This window comes from Gossypium raimondii, chromosome 3, assembly GCF_025698545.1.
Source record: "Gossypium raimondii isolate GPD5lz chromosome 3, ASM2569854v1, whole genome shotgun sequence".
NCBI lineage: Eukaryota > Viridiplantae > Streptophyta > Magnoliopsida > Malvales > Malvaceae > Gossypium > Gossypium raimondii.
In genome coordinates this window covers 6945978-6964961 of record NC_068567.1, presented here as the reverse complement: position 1 = coordinate 6964961, position 18984 = coordinate 6945978, and the positions used below count along the sequence as shown (strand labels likewise).

At 31.9% G+C, this 18984-nt stretch overlaps 2 protein-coding genes and 1 non-coding gene across 3 annotated transcripts; all 3 read left to right on the top strand.

Annotated features, from left to right (window-relative positions):
• Positions 1 to 7654: 7654 nt before the first annotated feature.
• Positions 7655 to 10670, top strand: LOC105796899 (hypothetical protein). The gene is made up of 7 exons (XM_012626735.2): positions 7655 to 7875; positions 8418 to 8794; positions 9020 to 9578; positions 9682 to 9782; positions 9882 to 9971; positions 10058 to 10185; positions 10284 to 10670. The coding sequence occupies exons 2-7, from the start codon at positions 8438 to 8440 to the stop codon at positions 10426 to 10428; spliced, it is 1380 nt and encodes a 459-aa protein (XP_012482189.1). The 5' UTR covers positions 7655 to 7875; positions 8418 to 8437; the 3' UTR covers positions 10429 to 10670.
• A 1937-nt stretch (positions 10671 to 12607) lies between these two features.
• LOC105796898 (DELLA protein RGL2) lies at positions 12608 to 14861 on the top strand. The gene has a single exon (XM_012626734.2). The coding sequence runs from the start codon at positions 12828 to 12830 to the stop codon at positions 14652 to 14654; it is 1827 nt and encodes a 608-aa protein (XP_012482188.1). The 5' UTR covers positions 12608 to 12827; the 3' UTR covers positions 14655 to 14861.
• Positions 14862 to 18260: 3399 nt separating this feature from the next.
• TRNAH-GUG (transfer RNA histidin (anticodon GUG)) lies at positions 18261 to 18332 on the top strand. The gene has a single exon. It is a non-coding gene; the product is annotated as a tRNA-His (tRNA).
• The last annotated feature ends 652 nt before the right edge of the window (positions 18333 to 18984 follow it).

The window sequence follows — 18984 nt, the reverse complement described above, 5'->3', positions numbered from 1 at the left end:
GACGGGACAATATGCAATGGTGCACAAATCATAGGAAGGGAGGGAGGAGTGAGTGGTAGAGTAAGCGGAGGATTTGCATGAGATGATAGTAGCAAAGGAGGAAATGTTAAGAGGAAGTGAGGGTAGAGAGGTTTTTTTAAATAATTTTTTAGTAATTTGTATATATTTTTTACAAATTTTATAATTGTGTTATTGCACGTTGAGGATTCTTTCTTTGAAAACTTGTAATGTTGAAACCTAAGCACCAGGAATTGTTCTCACTTCTCCACAAGTAATGAAAACCCAAAAATTTGCATTTGAATTATATCTTTTTTTTTTCATTTTGGTATAATTTTTATTATAAGTGGTATTTAAATCATTTTTTTCTTAAAATGATATCTCTGCTTATTTTACAAAATAGAAAAAATAAAGAGAGAAAAATAAAGTAAAAAATAAAAATATTAAAAATATTTTTAAAGTTTATATGATGTGACAATCTATTATTGGATGACATTTTTTAATGGAGATAACATTTGGTGTAAAATGGGAAAGAAGAATAATACCACTTGTGACAAAAAAAAGTTTAGGTATCAACTTGAAGAAAATGGTATAGTTTAGATAGTAGTTTTTGGGTTAAGTTTTTTTTTAAATAAAATAGACTTAACAATTTGAATAGAGATACTAATTTTGAAAAAAAAGTAATTTAAATATCATTTGTGACAAAAATATTAGGTACCAAAATAAAAAAAGTATAATTTAAGTACCAATTGTGTGCTAAAACTTAATTTTTAATAATTTTATAATATTTATTTGTTGTTATGAATATTTTATTATTAAGTGGATGTACATCAAAATCAAGATAAGTTTTGATCAAGATGAAGATAATTTAAGTTTTGATGTTCTATTTTATTTAAACTTCTTATGTCTATAAATATAGATTTTGGAGAAGTATTATAGATTCTTCCCATTGATCAATAAAATACGCTCTCTCTTTTGCTCTCTCATTCTCTTTGTTCTTTACTCTTTGTCTTTTTATTTTATAACACATTATTAGCACGATAATTTTCTCTTTTTTTCACTTCACAATCTTTCGAAGTTGTCCCCAAAATCCAATTCCTTTTTCACCTTAATCTTTCATCCTTACAACTTCATCTCTAGAATGTTGAAAGATTCAATTTCAAAAAGGATTATTATTCTTTGTAACACCCATAACTCAGTTCCAGGCGACCAAACCGAGCTATGGATTTTACATTCTTATCCCCAATATTTGATTTATCATTGTACAAGCATGGGTAACGTATAGATTTGGTAAGACACTTTTATATTTCGATCATATTTTCTTTTTCAATTAGGATATGGCTACTATTAATTTTTATTTGACATAAAATTCACATTCTGATGGTATTTGATTTTTGCCTTTCTAGGTTAATTTTTTTTATGTAAAAGACATTATTGTTGATTAGATATGTTTGTTATTAATATGGTATATATTACTTTTGATAACTTATTTTTTAGGATGAATCCTTTGATTAGACTCAATGTTTTGTCATGAGTTATTTAATTTCTTTCATAGTTGAATTATGATTAACTTATATATCAAAATTATTAAGTGATTTTTCGTGTGCTCTTTTAATGAATAAAACAATCATGATCCGCTTTAACTTATTGGTTTATTTTTTATTTTAAAATATATGTGATCTTAACATTATTTATATATGTCATGTGAGACAGTATTTTGTCTCTAGATTGGTTTCCTATTTTAGCTAAATTTTGTTGAATTATTGAATTATAAAGATTTCAACCAATTGAAATAGTTTGAAGTAGGTGCTTGTTATGAAGCATTAAAAATTATATATATTTGTGATTTAAAGTAGGTGTATGTGGATGAAGCACTAAGAAATCATACATATTTGTTATATTATTATGAATTATGTGATTTAATTATAGGTTATGATTAGATAAAGAAATATATATATGGCCATAAGAATATGATAGTTTTATGATTTGATGCACTTGAAAGATCTCCTATCTAAAGCTCGTTATGGTTGGATGTACCTGAAATTGTAAGTTTTTAAAACTATGAGTATAACTCTACAGTATATAGAATAAGTTCTCGATTAAAATTACGTGGAAAAATATTACTGATGAGAACTTGCAAGAGAAGACTCATTCATCTTTTCATGCTTCAAATGTGTTCCTACAATAGCAGTATCTTGAAAAAAGATTTCAAGAGTTAATATCATGTTTACTTATGATTGAACAACGATTTTTAATCATGAATCTAATCATTCCCTGAAGAGAATGTAACAATATGCAATAAATTTGAAAGACATAATCTTGGACATGGATGTAGTAAGTTGGACTATAATAATAGTCATAGGGGATCGTCGTAATAAATTTTCTCACCACCAGAAGAGGAAAAACAGAAGAAAGCAAGAAAATAAAAGAATTCCCAAGAACTCTTTAAGGAATGGAGATAACTTATGTTATCAATATGGTATGGAAAGTCATTAGTTGCGTACCTGTCAAACACCTAAACATTTAGTTGAACTCTATCAAATTTCTATCAAATGGAAAGGAAACAATATGAAAATGAATAATAAGAATGATGTTGAATCAAATTTTACATATCAAATTGATGATTGTGACGAATCTAAACAATAAAGGGATATTGACATTGTCTTTATTATGATGATCATTTTAAATATTAGCATGCCAATTTTAGGATTTCTATAATCCATATTAAGGAATTTTTGCTATTGATATTCATTACTAAACTTTAAGTCAATGATTTTTTTAGGATTTTATGTGTTTTGTTAAAGATGGAATCTCTAGTATGAGTTGTATCCTTTTGTGAATTGTGACACTCATTACTTAATTTTGGATATCTTATTAGTAATATTTCTTTTCGCCACCGTAGTGAAAAGATAGAGATAAAGAAGAGAACAACAAGAGTTCTCAATATAAACTTTCAAAGAAGAGAGACTACTTATGTATGAAAATTCATTAGTTATGTACTGTTGTACACCTAAAAATAAGATCCACTCTCAAAGTTTGCTATTAATAAATTTTGATTTGATTCAAAGTCTACTATTGGAGTTTAATTTGCTTATTTCTTGATAAAATCGACAAGACTGAACGTAGAACAAAAAATGTACATCTTTAATATTAAATCGACTTGATATATGGTTTAAATATTCGAGATGGTCTTCTGCTTAAGTTTTGATTACATGGGTTACATATTGTTTTAAAACATTTCATTTGTTCACGAAAATGAACGTTAATCGATTTATTTATGTTGTTATAGTAAGTTTTATAACTAAATAATATATTTGACTAAAACATATCTAGTATGCAAATTTGTGTTAATAAACCAATGAATTTTATGATTATTCAATTTGATTTAGTTTAAAGAATTGTTAAAGGTAATAATTCATATGTTTTATATTATTCCATTTGTTAATGATATAGAGAAATGACATGAGCAACTGTAAATGAAAAGTTCTATAAACATGGATGGTTGGAATTTGAATTAAATTTCATGCATATTTACGATGATGATTATGAAAAGAAAATTTGTTAGTTTTTCATTATGTCATATTTTTATGTTAGAGATGCGACTTTTATTCATATATTTAATTTAGGCTTATTTCTATACATGATCTAACTAGTTATTCTTGATAGTTAATTGATTATACAAAACTTTTATTAAAAGGGCTTTAAAAGTATTTTGAATTGATATTATATCTTCTTATGGCTAAATAAAATAACAAGTTATTCGCTCCACCAGTTCTACTCCATTTGATGACGTGAATGTAGCAATACATAACAATTATGAAATTTTAACTTTTGTCATTATTGATAAATAGATAAAAAGAAGATGGATGATTCAAAATGTTGCCAAATGTTTATTCTTAGTTCGAATGCTCAATGATTTATACTAATTTATCATTCCTTGAAGCAGATGATAATTATATAATTTTATTGGTAAGAAATATGATATATGCTTACATTATTGTCGAATTATTTTTGCATATTCCTTGAACTGAATGTCTGCAATAAATATAATAAATATTATATTTTTTATCATTAAAGTCAATTTGGACATTTGAAGATTTTAGCATATTCCCTTGAGCGAATATTGCATATAATTGTTTGAAAATTATATTTATTCTGTTGACTTAGTGGCATTAGAGTTCACATTGATTTAGACATTTCCAGTAGTAAATGTCACAATAGTACTTATATGTGGATAAAAAGTAAAATGAATGACAGTAAAATTGTCAATTTGCCACAATTTATATTGATATTATTAGTACAATTGAAATGCATATTAAAGCAAACCAGAAGTTTACTGATACAAATACATTTACTAGGGGTGTTCATTCGGTTAACCGACCCGAAATAACATTAACCGAATTAACCGACTTTTCAAAATCTTTAACCGTTAACCGAACCGAAATTTTTTTCAAAAAAATTAACCGAACCGAATTTTTTTCGGTTAATTCGGTCGGTTAACCGAATTAACCGAAAATTATATGTTTTTTTATTTTTGGTTAAAAATTAACCGAATTAACCGAATTACCCGAATTAACCAAATTACCCGAATTAACCAAATTAACCAAATTGAATCACTACATAATTAAATTATTTTAGACTTTTAGACTTTAGTTTTAGTCTTAGTTTTAAAATTTTATTTTTATTTATTAAATTATTTGTAATTTAATTTTATGATTGGGTTGGGTTGGGTTGAATACTTGAGTTTAGATTGGGTTTAGGTGAATAGTGGGCCTATTTATATATTATAATTTTATTTATTAATTTTTTCGTTAATCGAAAAATTCGTTAACCGACCGTTTCGAACCGAATTAACCGTTAACCGAAAAATCAAAAATAATTAACCGACCCCGATCGAAAAAATTCGTTAACCGACCGATTAACGAATTCGGTCGGTTAACCGAATTTTTTCGGTTTTACCCGAATTTTGCACACCCCTAACATTTACTACTTGGCGTGACCAGTTAGACCATCCTAGATCATATATGATGCAAAAATTAATTGAGAATTCATATGAACATTCATTAAAGAACCAAAAGATTCTTTAATTTAAAGAATTCTCATTTATTAGTTGTTTTCAATGAAAATTGATTATTAGAAACTCACTAGCTAAAGTTAAGATTTAATATATTGCATTTCGAAATGAATATGGGTTCATTCATCCACCATGTGGATTGTTTTGATATTACATTATTTTGGTAGATACATCTATAAAATAATCATATATGTGTTATCAACTTGTAACTCTGTTGTTTGCAAGATTACTTGTTTAAATAATTAATTTTAGATTATGTGATTAAAACAATCCATCTTTGTTAATCTTGATGAGTTTATATCTTAGTCTTTTATTGATTGTTATATATAACCTTGAAAAACTTTTGTAAAAACTTGCTATTTATGCTCATAATGGTTTAGAGAAAGTATTGATTGAACGTCTCGATTAATATCTAAACCATTACTTATAAGAACTAAACTTCCTATTTCAACATGAGATTATGATGATTTACATGTTGTACACATCAAGCCAATAAATATTCAGCATTACAATTGGTTTTTGATCAAGAGCTAAATGTTTCCATCTTTGAATTTTTGTATGTGTGTATATGTTTCAATTAATCCACCATAACGCACAAAAATGAGTGAGTCCTCAAAGAAAGTTGAGAATATATATTAATTACGAGTCTCCTTGTATTATTAGATGTTTTAAATGTATTGGAGATTCAATTATGATGTGATCTGTTATTACTATTTTAATTTGATAGTTTTCCCGGCATTAGAGGGGAGAAATAATAGCTAAATGAAACCACTGCTTGTAATGAGTTTTCATTATCTAGATCCTTATAGAGAGTAATTTGAATCAGAAGTTCAAAAAAGATAACTCACTTTATTTCAAGTTAACTATCGATGTATTTACAAACTTAATGAGAATAATCACGTGTTATATATCATTTAATATTTTAATTTGAATCAAAGTCTCAAGAGAATAATCGGTTAGAATAAATGATAGATTGATCTGCTTCAAATATAAAAATTCTTCTAGATTGTCATATAGTGGAGGCGGGTGCTCTAGAAGAGACCTAAGACATAACTAATAACTAAAACTCCAAAAGAGATTCAAGTACAAACGAAGATTAAAATAGTAAGAATAAAACAAATCTTAATAAATTATGTCAATTCAAGAAAATGTGGAACCAATAATAAAAGTGATTGACAATGGTTTTGCATGCAATATTATTGCTAAAATAATGCAATAAAGGGATAATCTTGAATAAATCTATTGAGAAATATAGATATGAAATAGATTGGTCAAAATAGAAAGACGCAACTCAAGTATAATTAAATTTAGGAGTTTTTGGACCAAGAGTCCAAATATCTAAATGTATATAAAGCTAGTGAGGGTACAAATAAAGTAGTTTTGCAAAAACAAAATAAAAATATAAAGTTTTTCACTAAGTCCCGACATTGATTATGAAAAGATATACTATTCTTTTGTAGAGGATACAATAAATTTTAGATATATTATTAAACTTGTAGCTCATAAAAGATTAGACTTACGCCTAATGGTTGTTTTACAACCTTTATGAATCACTATATAGTAAAGTTTATATTAAAATCCTTGAAGGATTTAGAATGCTAGAAGCATATTGAAATTCTCGGAAATTATTCATTTATATGAATTGAAATAATTTGAACATATGTGGTAAATTTGACTTAGTGAATAGCAATTGAAGAATGATTATAAAATGATCCAAAATACCTATTTGTATTTTTATATAAGAATTATGATTAAAGTTTGTTATGATTATTATTGAAATTCTTGAATAGATCAAAATATATTTCTCCAAAAAATTTCTCACTTATGACTTTCAAAAGAATGGTGATATAAATGCTTAGCAAATACGTTTAAATGGTCATTTGAAAAACTAATGCTCAAGATTGAATACGTAGAATATGAGATATTATGTAATGTTTTCATGAGGGAGAGTAAATACACGTTGTACTCTTTTTCCCTTAATTGAGGTTTTGTCTCATTGGGATTTATTGGTAAGATTTTTAATGAGACAACATGTTATACGTATTAAATATGTATGTACTATTTTTCCTTTGCTAGGAATTTTTTTCCCACAGGATTTTTATTTTAGTAAGGTTTTAACGAGACACATTATCAACCAATAGACATCCAAGGGGGAGTGTTATGAATATTTTATTATTAAGTGGATGCCCATCAAAATCCAAATAATTTTTTATGTACTTTAAATTCTAATAGCCATTAGAAGTAGAATTACTTTGGAGAAGCATGATAAATTATTCCTACTGATCAATAAAATACGTTCTCTTTCTTTTATTCTTTACTCTCTATCTTTTTATTTTATAAACTATATAAATGTTGTTATAAATATATTTCATCCATATGATATCATGGATATACCTAATCTAATATATATTTTTTAAAATGCTTCAATAAAAAGAGAAAGAAAATTGGGCTCAAGCCTAATGGTTTAAATAATGGTCCTGCCAATGGTATTGGTCTTTTGACGACCTATCCATCTCTTAAGATTCTGCTCCGTATTAAAAAAGGAGGAAAAAAAATCAAAAAAGAAAAATAATTCTTACGGCTCGGTTAGTTTAGGAGCGAAAAGAAATTGAAAATAAAAATGGAGCAAAAAAAAGGAAATACTTACTTACAGTATCATTTACCAAAGCCATTTCTGGAAAGGGAAAACCCTCTGCTCGTTCTCCAACCCAATATTTCTTCAATACCCAAAACCATAATAAAATTTAACAAAAACCCTCTATCTGTAAAAAGGCCTACCTCTGTTTTTCAGTTCTTGTAATTGGGTAAGTCTTTGCTTTTTTTTCTTTATTCCTTTTCTTTTGGTTCATATTATTTTCCCCTTTGTGTTGTTTAATAGGAAAATTTTGATCTTTCTTTTTGCTTTTGAACTTTCAAATGTGTAAAGTTTGAGGCTAGTTTTTGGGAAATGATATGTTTTCTTAAGGTTCAAGTTGTAATTTTTTAGGGTGAAAAATGCAGTCTTTTTTTATGAATCTTTGCCTTAGCATTGAGGATTTTGAGCTTCAAACTGAAAGTTCTTTAGCTTGGGTTTGGTTGCTTTTCCTAGTAATGAGAAATTTTCTGCCATATTAATACTGATTTAGACTAATAAAGGACCAAAGTTGACTAAATAAGTGTGAGATTTGATAATCTGCTGAATTTTTTCTTCTTTTTTCTTTAAGGGGTTTCATTCCAGTTGAGGACATTGTTTGTCATTTATTGCTAATATGATTATTGAATATCTTTTGTGGTTTAGACTTTAGATTGTTTCCTTAATATTTTACTTGTGCATTTTGAGCTTACTTTTGTCATTTGCTGTTTAAAGAGTTGGATTCCCTGCCCATTATGGAAAGCTTTGGTGGGTCGGAGTTAGCTGTCGTTGGCTGTGCCGTAAAGAAGAAGAGGAGTGGCATCTTACGACGTCCACGTGTTGCTGTGCAGACATTTACACATAATTACATTTTATTGTCATCACCAACACCAGCCATAGGTTGTAGTGGCAATGAAGATCAAAATTTTAAGAATGGTTCTAATGGATTTGGAAGTGAGAATAAGCTGAAACTTAAGCTCAAGCTTGGTGGGGTTACACGTACGATCCACACAAACTCCACCGTGGATCATGCCTTTGATGTTGAGCCTGGCTTAACTAAGTCTTCCCATTTCTCCGATGTTTCTCAAACACGAGAGAAGTCCTTTCTCCTGGTATTTTCATCTAATTCGAACAAATCACTTCCTGCTTTTACTGTTTGTATAGAATTTGTTTTGTCATGATTGGCTGTCTGTTGTTGTCACTTTTACTTTTGCCATATGTGTGTGTGTGCACGCATGTGTATCACTTTACAGTGTCTCATTTGTTCTTCGGGTATTCTTTATATCCAGTTCAACCTCTTGCAAGCTGATGGTTTGTTGCATGAACAATCACTGCAGGGCAAGAAAGGCTCCTGTGTTTCAGATAAGGGAGAAGGCTACGGAGTTCGATGGAAGGATTTATCCCGAAGTGGCTCCGGTTATGGAAAGGGGCATTCCTCTAGGGGAAAAGCAACTGGTGTATGTGTAGCTGGGAATGAAAATGACAGACACGAGCCAACTCGTAAGAGCAAACGGGTTCCTAAGAGGCGTGTATTGGATGTTGGTATAAATAGTGATGATGATGATGAAGATGAGGAAATCCGTTATCTAGGGAGACTAAATGCTTCAAATGGTCACTTGAACCTTAAAGATGAAGAGGATGAGAGAAATGGGGGAGAAGGTGCTGCTTTTGAGGATAGAGATTATGTGGAAGAAGACGAGTGTATATCCGATGATGAGCCTGGATCTAAAAGGAAGAAGCTGGGAAGGGGATCAGTTGATTTGTTTGTCGAAGGAAGAACCGAATCAACTCCCACTACACGAAATCGAGCTCTTCAGTCTGGGAAAGATCTCTTATCTGGTCCGGGTGCGACTCTTGTTGAGTTCCCTGACGGTTTACCTCCTGCGCCATCTAAAAGTAAGGAATTACCCCACTTGTTCTTTCCCTTTCTTGAGCATCTTTGAGCTTTCCATGCTAAATGTTATAAATTAATTGTTTTAATAATGATCTGTGGTCATAGAACAAAAGGAGAAACTTTCCGAAGTGGAGCTACAGTTGAAGAAGGCCGAGGCTGCGCAGAGGCGTAGAATGCAGTCTGAGAAAGCAGCCAGGGATGCTGAGGTTTTACCCTCTTTTTTCTTTTCTTCTTTTGATTGGTTTTACAATTGCTCCACGATCATTCAAGAAACAGTATTCAGTAGGGTCTTTGAATTGTCGTAGGCTGAGGCAATCAGAAAAATACTTGGTCAAGATTCCGCAAGAAAGAAAAAAGAAGATAAGATGAAGAAGCAGCGGGACGAATTGGCACAGGTCTGTGACCCTTTTTCCACGTCATGCTTTTTTCTTGGTGCCATGTAGTACTGATTTCATTCATTTTGATGTTATAATTGATGCAGGGAAAGGCAACCAAATCCGAAACTCTCGCATCTAACACGGTGAGGTGGGTTATGGGTCCTGGTGGAACGACAGTTATATTTTCAGAAGATATCGGTCTACCACAGTTATTCAATTCAGTGCCATCTGGGTACTTCTACAAATCCATCTGTCTCATGCTTTTGACGATTTATATACGCTTTCTCCAGTAATTTATTTGTGTTATTTATGCATTTCTTTTCCCTCTAGTTATCCACCACCAAGAGAAAAGTGCGCTGGTCCGAATTGTACAAATGCATACAAGTATCGAGATTCCAAGTCGAAGCTTCCACTATGCAGTCTTGATTGCTACAAAGCAATACATGCAAAGGCTCAACCTTTAATTGCATGTTGAGATGAGTTCTTTCGATTTCCCAGATTGATGCGGAAATGTTATATCATTCGTGAGATGAGAATCGAAGGTGACCATTGATCATGTCATTTTTCACTTCTAATGTTCGAGCTTGAGCTCGAGCTCCTACATAGTAACCAAGCTCGCTCACTTTTGTAATTGTACTCATTCCAACGGCTTGTTTGTTTGTGGACAATGTATTCATGCCTCTAACCACAGTAATGAAAGCTCCATTTCTCTTTTCATTCCTCTATTTTGTTATGTGGCTATGCCCTATGTTATTCACATTTTGATGTATGTTGGATGCAATATTTGAACTTTTTCCTTTTGGAAAGGTTTTCGGAAGATTATATCTCGATATCTATGAATAATTTTTCATTGAACATCAATGTCAGGCATAAAGCGACAGATTTTGCCTATAATAGAAAAGTGAATATGCTTTGAACATTGCCTGTCTTCAACCATTGTAATACTATCTGATCGAATATCGAACCACCACCACCACCACTGTCACCTCTACCGTAACTCTATTTGGTAAGCTATGTAAAGTAAATATACAAAATTGAAAGAAACTGAGAGGAGAATGATTTGAAGGGTAAATTTCTTTTTTGGTCACTCAATTAGTAATTTTTTGTTATCCAACCATGAAAAGTTACAAAATGATTATCCAATTATTAGTGAATTTTTTTTTGGTCACTCAACTATAAAAATTACAAAAATGGTCACCCAACTATTCAATTTTGTTTTTTGGGGTCACCAACAGACTAACGTAAAAATGAAAACACCCAAAAATCAAAGATAGTTGGATGAAAAAAAATTATTAATAGTTGGATAATCATTTTATAACTTTTTATAGTTGAGCGAGTAAAAAAGAAATTTAGTTGGGTGAGAACTAGTGTAGTTTACCCTAAATTGAAATTATAATTAAGCTGGGCTTGGAAAGTAAGAATAAGGCCCATTAAAATACTTAAGCTATTTTTGTATGAAAAACCCATTAATCCAGGGCTTTGACTAGTTTCCAAAAGCTTTACTTCAATGGGATTATTTATGACGTAAAGTTGGGTAGGATTAAATCTAAAAAGCTCATAATAAATTGAAATTATTTAAAATATTACATCTTTTGTTTCAATAGTTAATTAAAAAATTCAGATATAAAATTAATTTATTTAAAATATAATAATAAATAAATAGTTTTTAATAATTAAAATGATATAACAATACATTCGAACATTTGACTCGATATTAATTTTTTATTTAAAAAATTCAATTGAAACTTAGAAAACATGAGTTATGACCATATCTATTCTTTTTTGACACAATGCCTAAAATTACCTATAAGCCTCCAATCTATAAATAGGAAGATTTTGAGTTTCAGTGCACTCAAGTTTACGTCCTCTTGTATTGACAATAATACATATGTCATTTGAACTAAAACTAAACCTAATTTTAATTGTTTATAGATAAAGAATTTATTTTTAAAATATTAGGGTACGTAATGAATTATGTCATTTTTTTCATCACTTTCAAGACTCGTATATCGAACATATATATATATATCAATGCCCGACAACTTAGTTTGAAAAACATAGCTTAAACTATTCCATTCAGAAAATCAATTATCCCTAGAGAAAATCCTTGAATGAATTACCAATTATGCATAGAGAAAGATCCTTTTAGAGCTTTGTAATTATAAAATTTGATGAACTGTGACATAGCCACCCTCATTGGGAAGAAACCCAAGTTGATGCGTCAGCTAATAAGTTGATTTTCCTCCAAAAATTCATAAAAAAATAATGGCAATGTAAATAGATGTCCATTAGGGACAAAACATACGTCAATTGCCTGTCTGTCATTCTCAAAGTACGAGTCGTTGTTGCAGGCAGCATTGTAAGATCTCCCTTTCATGTCTTTATCAAGGTTTGATTATTGTTATATGCACTTTTCTGTTTGTCATTTAATGATCTTTTGTTTCTTGTTTATTTACCATTCTATGCTCTTTTAGTCTTTTTAACCACGCAATTGTTTGATTCATTACTTTCTCAACAATATATGATATCAGGCATTTGAATAATCCTGGTTTGCTCCTTTCCAATATTTATATCTAAAATTTATGTTAAACACACATTTAAATTGTGAGAACGTGGATTCGAGTATATTAAAACGTATTATTTTTAATTTAAGAATTGAAGAGAGGTTATGTCTTTGTTACACTTTGAAAATATCAGTATGTATATATTAAGATTGCTATACTTTTTCAAAGAACAATATAGTATTATATTCCTTGTAAAATAAGAAAATCTTCTCGGTTACATCATATAACAACATATACAAATTGTTGAAATTGGTGAAATACTTTGTATTAGTTTCCTTGTGGATTCTCCAACTTTCCATTGCAGTTTACCATGGGGAATGATGTGTTCTCTTTTGTTGACTTGAATGTTTATGGAGCTCCAGATAAGTTGAGTTCTTCTAATAATGAATTTGAGAGCTCTGATGGAGGTAATAAAGGGAAAGCTGGTGGTTTTTATGGTGTTGAAGATTGGGGTGAAACTGGTGGCATTGATTCCTTGCCTTCTGATTATGGATTCTATGGAGATGCATCAATGGAGGCCTCTGGTTTCAGTTTCTTCAAACAAGATCATCAGCAGCAGCAGCAGCAGCAACAAGAACAACAAAGTTTTATAGAATATGGTCTGCATAATGGTGTGAGTTTCAATGCTCAATCTCCATTGATTCAAGCATGTTTCGATGAAATTGCAGAGCTTGGTGGGATCAACAATGGAGTTTATGAAGATATTGGTGAGGCAAAGAAGGGAAAACAGTACCCTGGTTTATCTTCTCTTGGACTGCTAAACAACTATGGCAATGGATTCAAACGGTTGAATGGGGAAAGGAAAACCGATGATGACATAACCGTATCCGACACTCAGGACGAAGACCGAAAGCTTTCGACCGAAGAAGTCATGAGGGTTGCTGGTGAGATGTTTCTCAAGTCATGTGGCCAAACTATTGATGGAATCTCTGGGGTTGATCATCCTTTTAGTCTTTCTTTTTCGGGATTTTCGGATCGGGAGACGAGAGATATCGAGCTTGCGGCGCTCCTTCTTGCTGCTGCAGAGAAAGTAGGGTACCAACAATATGAAAGTGCAAGCAGATTGCTGAAACAATGTGACTACATGTCATCGAAAACCGGAAATCCGGTTCAGCGTGTGGTCTATTATTTCTCCGAAGCCCTTCGAGAGAAGATCGAAAGAGAGACCGGAAGAAGTTCATCGAAGAGTTTAAAATGGAAACCTTTGTGTAATTTCGACACGGATATGATAGCCTTGAACCCTACTGTATTGGCATGCCATGGAGCTTTCCCTTTTGGTCAGGTTTCACAATTTGCAGGGATCCAAGCCATTGTGGAAAATGTTGCTGAGGCCAATAAGGTTCACATAATTGATCTTGCAATAAAAAATGGTATTCAATGGACCATCTTAATCCAAGCTCTTGCATCTCGACAACACGAATATCGTCTCGAGCTCTTGAAAATAACCGCGGTTGCAACCGAAGCAAAGGATTTAATTGATGGTACCGGTAAGAGGCTCTCGAGTTTTGCTCAGAGTTTGGGAGTACCTTTTGCTTTTAAGGTTGTTATGGTCTCAGATATGTTAGATCTTAAAGAAGATTTCTTTGAACTTGATGCTGAAGAAACCATAGTTGCCTACGCCGCGTTTGCTTTCCGGAGCATGCTTGCGACGCCGAACCGGATCGAAAATATAATGAAGGTACTCAGGGTTATGAATCCTTGTTTAATGGTGGTAACCGAAGTCGAAGCCAACCATAACTCACCGATCTTCGTGAACCGTTTCATCGAAGTCCTGTTTTACTTCAGTGCATACTTTGATTGCATAGCTACTTGCATGGAACAGGATAGTAAGAACAGAGAGATCTTAGAATCAGTGTTCTTTGGTGATGGAATTCGGAACATGGTAGCGGCTGAAGGCACCGACAGGAAGGTCCGGAACGTGAAGTTCGATGTTTGGAGGGCGTTTTTCGTCCGGTACGGGATGGAGGAGGCCGAATTAAGCATGTCATCCAAGTACCAAGCAGACCTTATTCTCAAAACTTTTGCGTGTGGGACTTGTTGTACACTCGATATGAACGGAAAATGCTTGCTCGTCGGTTGGAAGGGAACGCCGATGCATTCGATTTCAGTTTGGAAATTTCTAGAAGCCAATGTCTAAATATTACCAGTCTTTTAATCTTTGATGCTTCCATTCAACTGTTGAATTATGAAAGTCTCTATAGCATGATCATCATCAGCAGCAGCAGTGAATGTGATGGTATAACAGTTCTGTTTCATAGTCTTTTTGCTTAAGGATATCTTATTTGATATCTTTCAGTATTCATTATTAATGGAAAAACAAGTTCTATGCTTTTGCAGTTTCAAATTTTTTAGCTTTCGATTTTTCATAAAATTTAAAAAAAAATAATTTTGAGGTATATATAAAACTATGGAGATGGAGTAAATGAGAAGCTACTGGAAGATAAAGATTTTAGTGTTGGATACTATTATTGTTGCCAGATGGGAGAATATTCTGTTTATTTGAATATGAACGGAAATCAAATATCAACGTCCAACCACATTCTGCAATTGATTAGCTAAAATCTACTGTGCCAAAGAGAAGTATTGGTGCTTCTCCCTACACGTACCGATACCAAGTCTTGGCTCAGGCCACTGCACTGTTTCAAGTTGTTTTGATTTTCTGAGATCTGTTTTGAGTCCCGAACACTTCCGATCATCCCCAAATCACTTTTAAATGATTTATTAAATTTCTAATCCTAAACTTCATTTAATGATTTTATAAAAATGTTTTAGTGATTGAATATGATCCAATAGTACCTCCCATCCTTACCGACTACTGGGATAAAAGTCGATACCAGTTCAAGATGCATCATATCTATTACAAAAGCCCTTGAAAAACCCAGTAAGGCAAGGATGAAAGCATTACTTAAGGTTATCTTTAATTGTTCAAAAGCATCTTGTGCGAAGTTTTTCTTTCTTCAACAAGTCTGACAGAGGAGATGCAGTTTTAGCAAATCCATTAATAGAACACTTTAATACCCTACTATACCCAAGAACCCCCTAACTTCCTTGAGATTGTGGGGGCATCGACCACTTTAGGATAACTTCAATCTTGGAGGGATCTACTTGCAACCCATAGAGACAATATAACCCAAGCACTTAATTCTACTTCACCCAAAAATGCATTTACTCTCCTTCGCTACTACTTTATTCTCATTTAATGTCTCAAGAATAACACGTATGTATTTTGAGATGATTAGATAAGGAACAATTATGCATTAGGATAAAGTCGAAAAATACAAGTACAAATTTATGCAAGTATTGCTTGAAAATGTCATTCATTGTAGTTTGGATTGTTAAAAGACTACAAGGAATTTGTAATGTTCGCCATGTGTTCAAAAAGATTGTTTTCATCACATCTTCAAGTCAAATTTAAACTTGTTGATAGAATTTAAATTTGTTGGTATCCTTTTTTCTTTTTCATCATCAACTTGTCGTTTAATTTTTAAGTGGAAGTTCAATCTCAATTTTTTTCTCCTCAATGATTACCTTATTAGGGGTTGTTCGTTCTTTTATTGCGCTTTCGTTTGGATCAAACGACAAGTTAAATTTCTTAGAGTATTTGTTTTGGGGTTGGGTTTAGATGTATCCCCAAAAGGGAGGTGGTAGAAAGGATGGTCTAATCAACTTAAAGATCCACAGATCCCATGCTCTCTAGTAATTGACCACTCTTAGCTAAACTTAGTCTCCTGTAAACAAGCTAGGCATTTTGCATGGTTCGCACTAATAGGCTTAAAGGATAATCCCTCATTCTTAATCTCAACTCCTAATCATGAAATGTAGTCCACCAAGAATGACAATGGTAATCCAGTAGTTTAATTGGACAAAGTCCCAAAACGATTTCGATATTTTTCTCTTGTAGATGTTTGTGATGTTAATGCCAATAAGCCCTGCCGTGCCTTCAGATCAGTAAACTTAAACAGCTCAATCATCAGTTCGGTGAAATTTTACCAACACGAGAGTTGCTGCATCTAAAGATACCATGGAGCGTTCCCTTCAAATAGAAAGCTGCCATTATAATCTGAATGATGTCCTGCAATTTAGTCTTAATTTTATTAAACAAGTACCATCGGTCATGATAGAGCAATGAAAGCACCAATTGGAACAAACTGCATAATTGGTTAATTAGCTCCAAATACACTGAACCCAAAGCAACACAAGAGAAAAAAGAAGAATGTGGAGTGAAGGGAGATTATAGATTAAGGAAGAAAGGTTTCAGTATGAAGTGTACTAAACCATGAAATAAGGTTAGCATCAACCACATTTATTCAAAATTGCTTGCATACCTTTAGGTTATCTCTACTTACTTGTATTAGATATAGATAGTACTATCCTAGAAAGATATTTCCTGCTTGTATTCGTTGGGTGGTTCCTCCTCAATATGGTCTTGGTATTCTTATTCACCTGCATCTATCCAATTATTACTTTAATTCATCATAAATCATGAAATATGATCTTCTAAATATACATCGAAATCAGGATAACATAAAATCATTTATGCTTAGGACAAAAAAACTTATCAAATCATTAATTAAATATCTTGGCACCTTTAAAGCTTCATGCAGAAGATCAAAGAACAGTAATATCAATGAATTTACAAATGGTAGCCCTTAATTCGCTGACGAAGTTGGATGACGATGCTGTCACTCAAGAATATCAACTCTACACCGTCAGAAATTGTTGATAAGGAATATATATATGTATATATAGCTTTACTTTTAAGTTTCAGCCATTAACTTTATTCCTATTGCTGTATTTTCTTCATATTAGACTTTTCGGAAATGAGTAGGCATCGAACATATTCAGTTTTTTCAAAATTTTTAAAGGATCCTTGAAAATTCATATATTTGTTTATAAGTAGGAAGGTGGTGGATAAGTCTGGCCAAAAGCAAAGAGAAAACAAAGAAAAGCCGATTGAGGCGATGAGGAGGAACCAACAGCAGGTGAGGAATCATGTGAGTGATTCAGTAGAACACGGAATCGATGAGCTGCACCGGGCAGCTGATCGGTGCCTGGTTTATCCTTTGGCTGCCATTGAAGGCGCTATCCAAGGAGCCGCTAGAGGGGTTCACAACGTGGTCACTCAGAAACACCATTTAGAAAACGGAGCCACATGCGGCAGCAGCAGCCACCCTGGCAAGTGTAAGTGCAAGAGAAAGAGCAAGAGCAAACCACATTGTTCTAGATGTGGACACCCTGTTGGATCATCAACACCCTATGAGTTTTACAGTTATCCTCCCGCTCCGCCTCCGCCTCCGCCTCCGTCACCACAGTTTCAGTATCACCATCAACCCACTTTTCCAGTTCCTTGCCGCCCTCCCTACTAGTCACTTTTATGGTCTTAGCAATACCCATGTCAAGTATATATATGAATAACAAGGCAGAAAACATATATGTTATGGCTGTATCACCTTGAGCTTAATTATAATAATTTGTATTAGGTAAATGTTTTAAGCTAATATTTTAAATTATAGTTGTGCTTTGGTTAAAATTAGTTCTTCTTGGAACAGTACAGTATTTTCCTGGGCCAAAGACAACGGTTTGAGCTGTGTTATTGAACAGTACTTTTGCAATCGATGGCAGCCATCAGGAATAAAAGATTAAATTGGAAGTTTGGGTTGAACTATATACCAGCTTAGCATCACAAAAACAAGATTCAAAAGTTAATCTATAATTAACTTAATATATAACAATTACCAAGCATGTGGCTGTAGTTTAGTGGTAAGAATTCCACGTTGTGGCCGTGGAGACCTGGGCTCGAATCCCAGCAGCCACATCTTTATATTTTTTTAAAAGCACATGTTTCACGTGCTTGAATTGAATGGCTTATACTTTGAGAATAAGACTTTAAGACCACCTTTAATTTAAAAATTTACGATTACATCCTTCCTAGTGCCTACCATAGTTGTTAATTTGGTTTTAGTTTATTTAAATGTTTTTTTTTATATTTTATATATGATTCATGATGATTATGTAACTGTTTATTTTATTTAAATGTTGGGAAAAATATTATAAACTTATTTCAAAACATACAACATCCTTTAATAGTTTATATTATTTTTAAAAATAATATAAAACTTATGTACAGGCTTTATTAAACAAAATCTCACCATTGTGATGTGTCAAAATTTACAACTTAACAAGGGCAATCCATTCTTTTAAAACCCAGAATAATTTATTATAATTAAATGGTCACACTTGAAAAACAAATTAAGCTAGAAAATTCTGTTTAGGAACAAATATAATTATTATAATTTTATAAAATAAAATGATTAAATTTAAAATTATATATAATTTTTATGTAGTATATATTGTAAGTTAATGAATAATTAATGTAATATATGTAGCTTTAGTGAATTGGAGTTTCAGTATATTCTTCTTGTATCCAGTTGCACAATTCCTTTTCCTATATTTTGCAAATTTTCAAT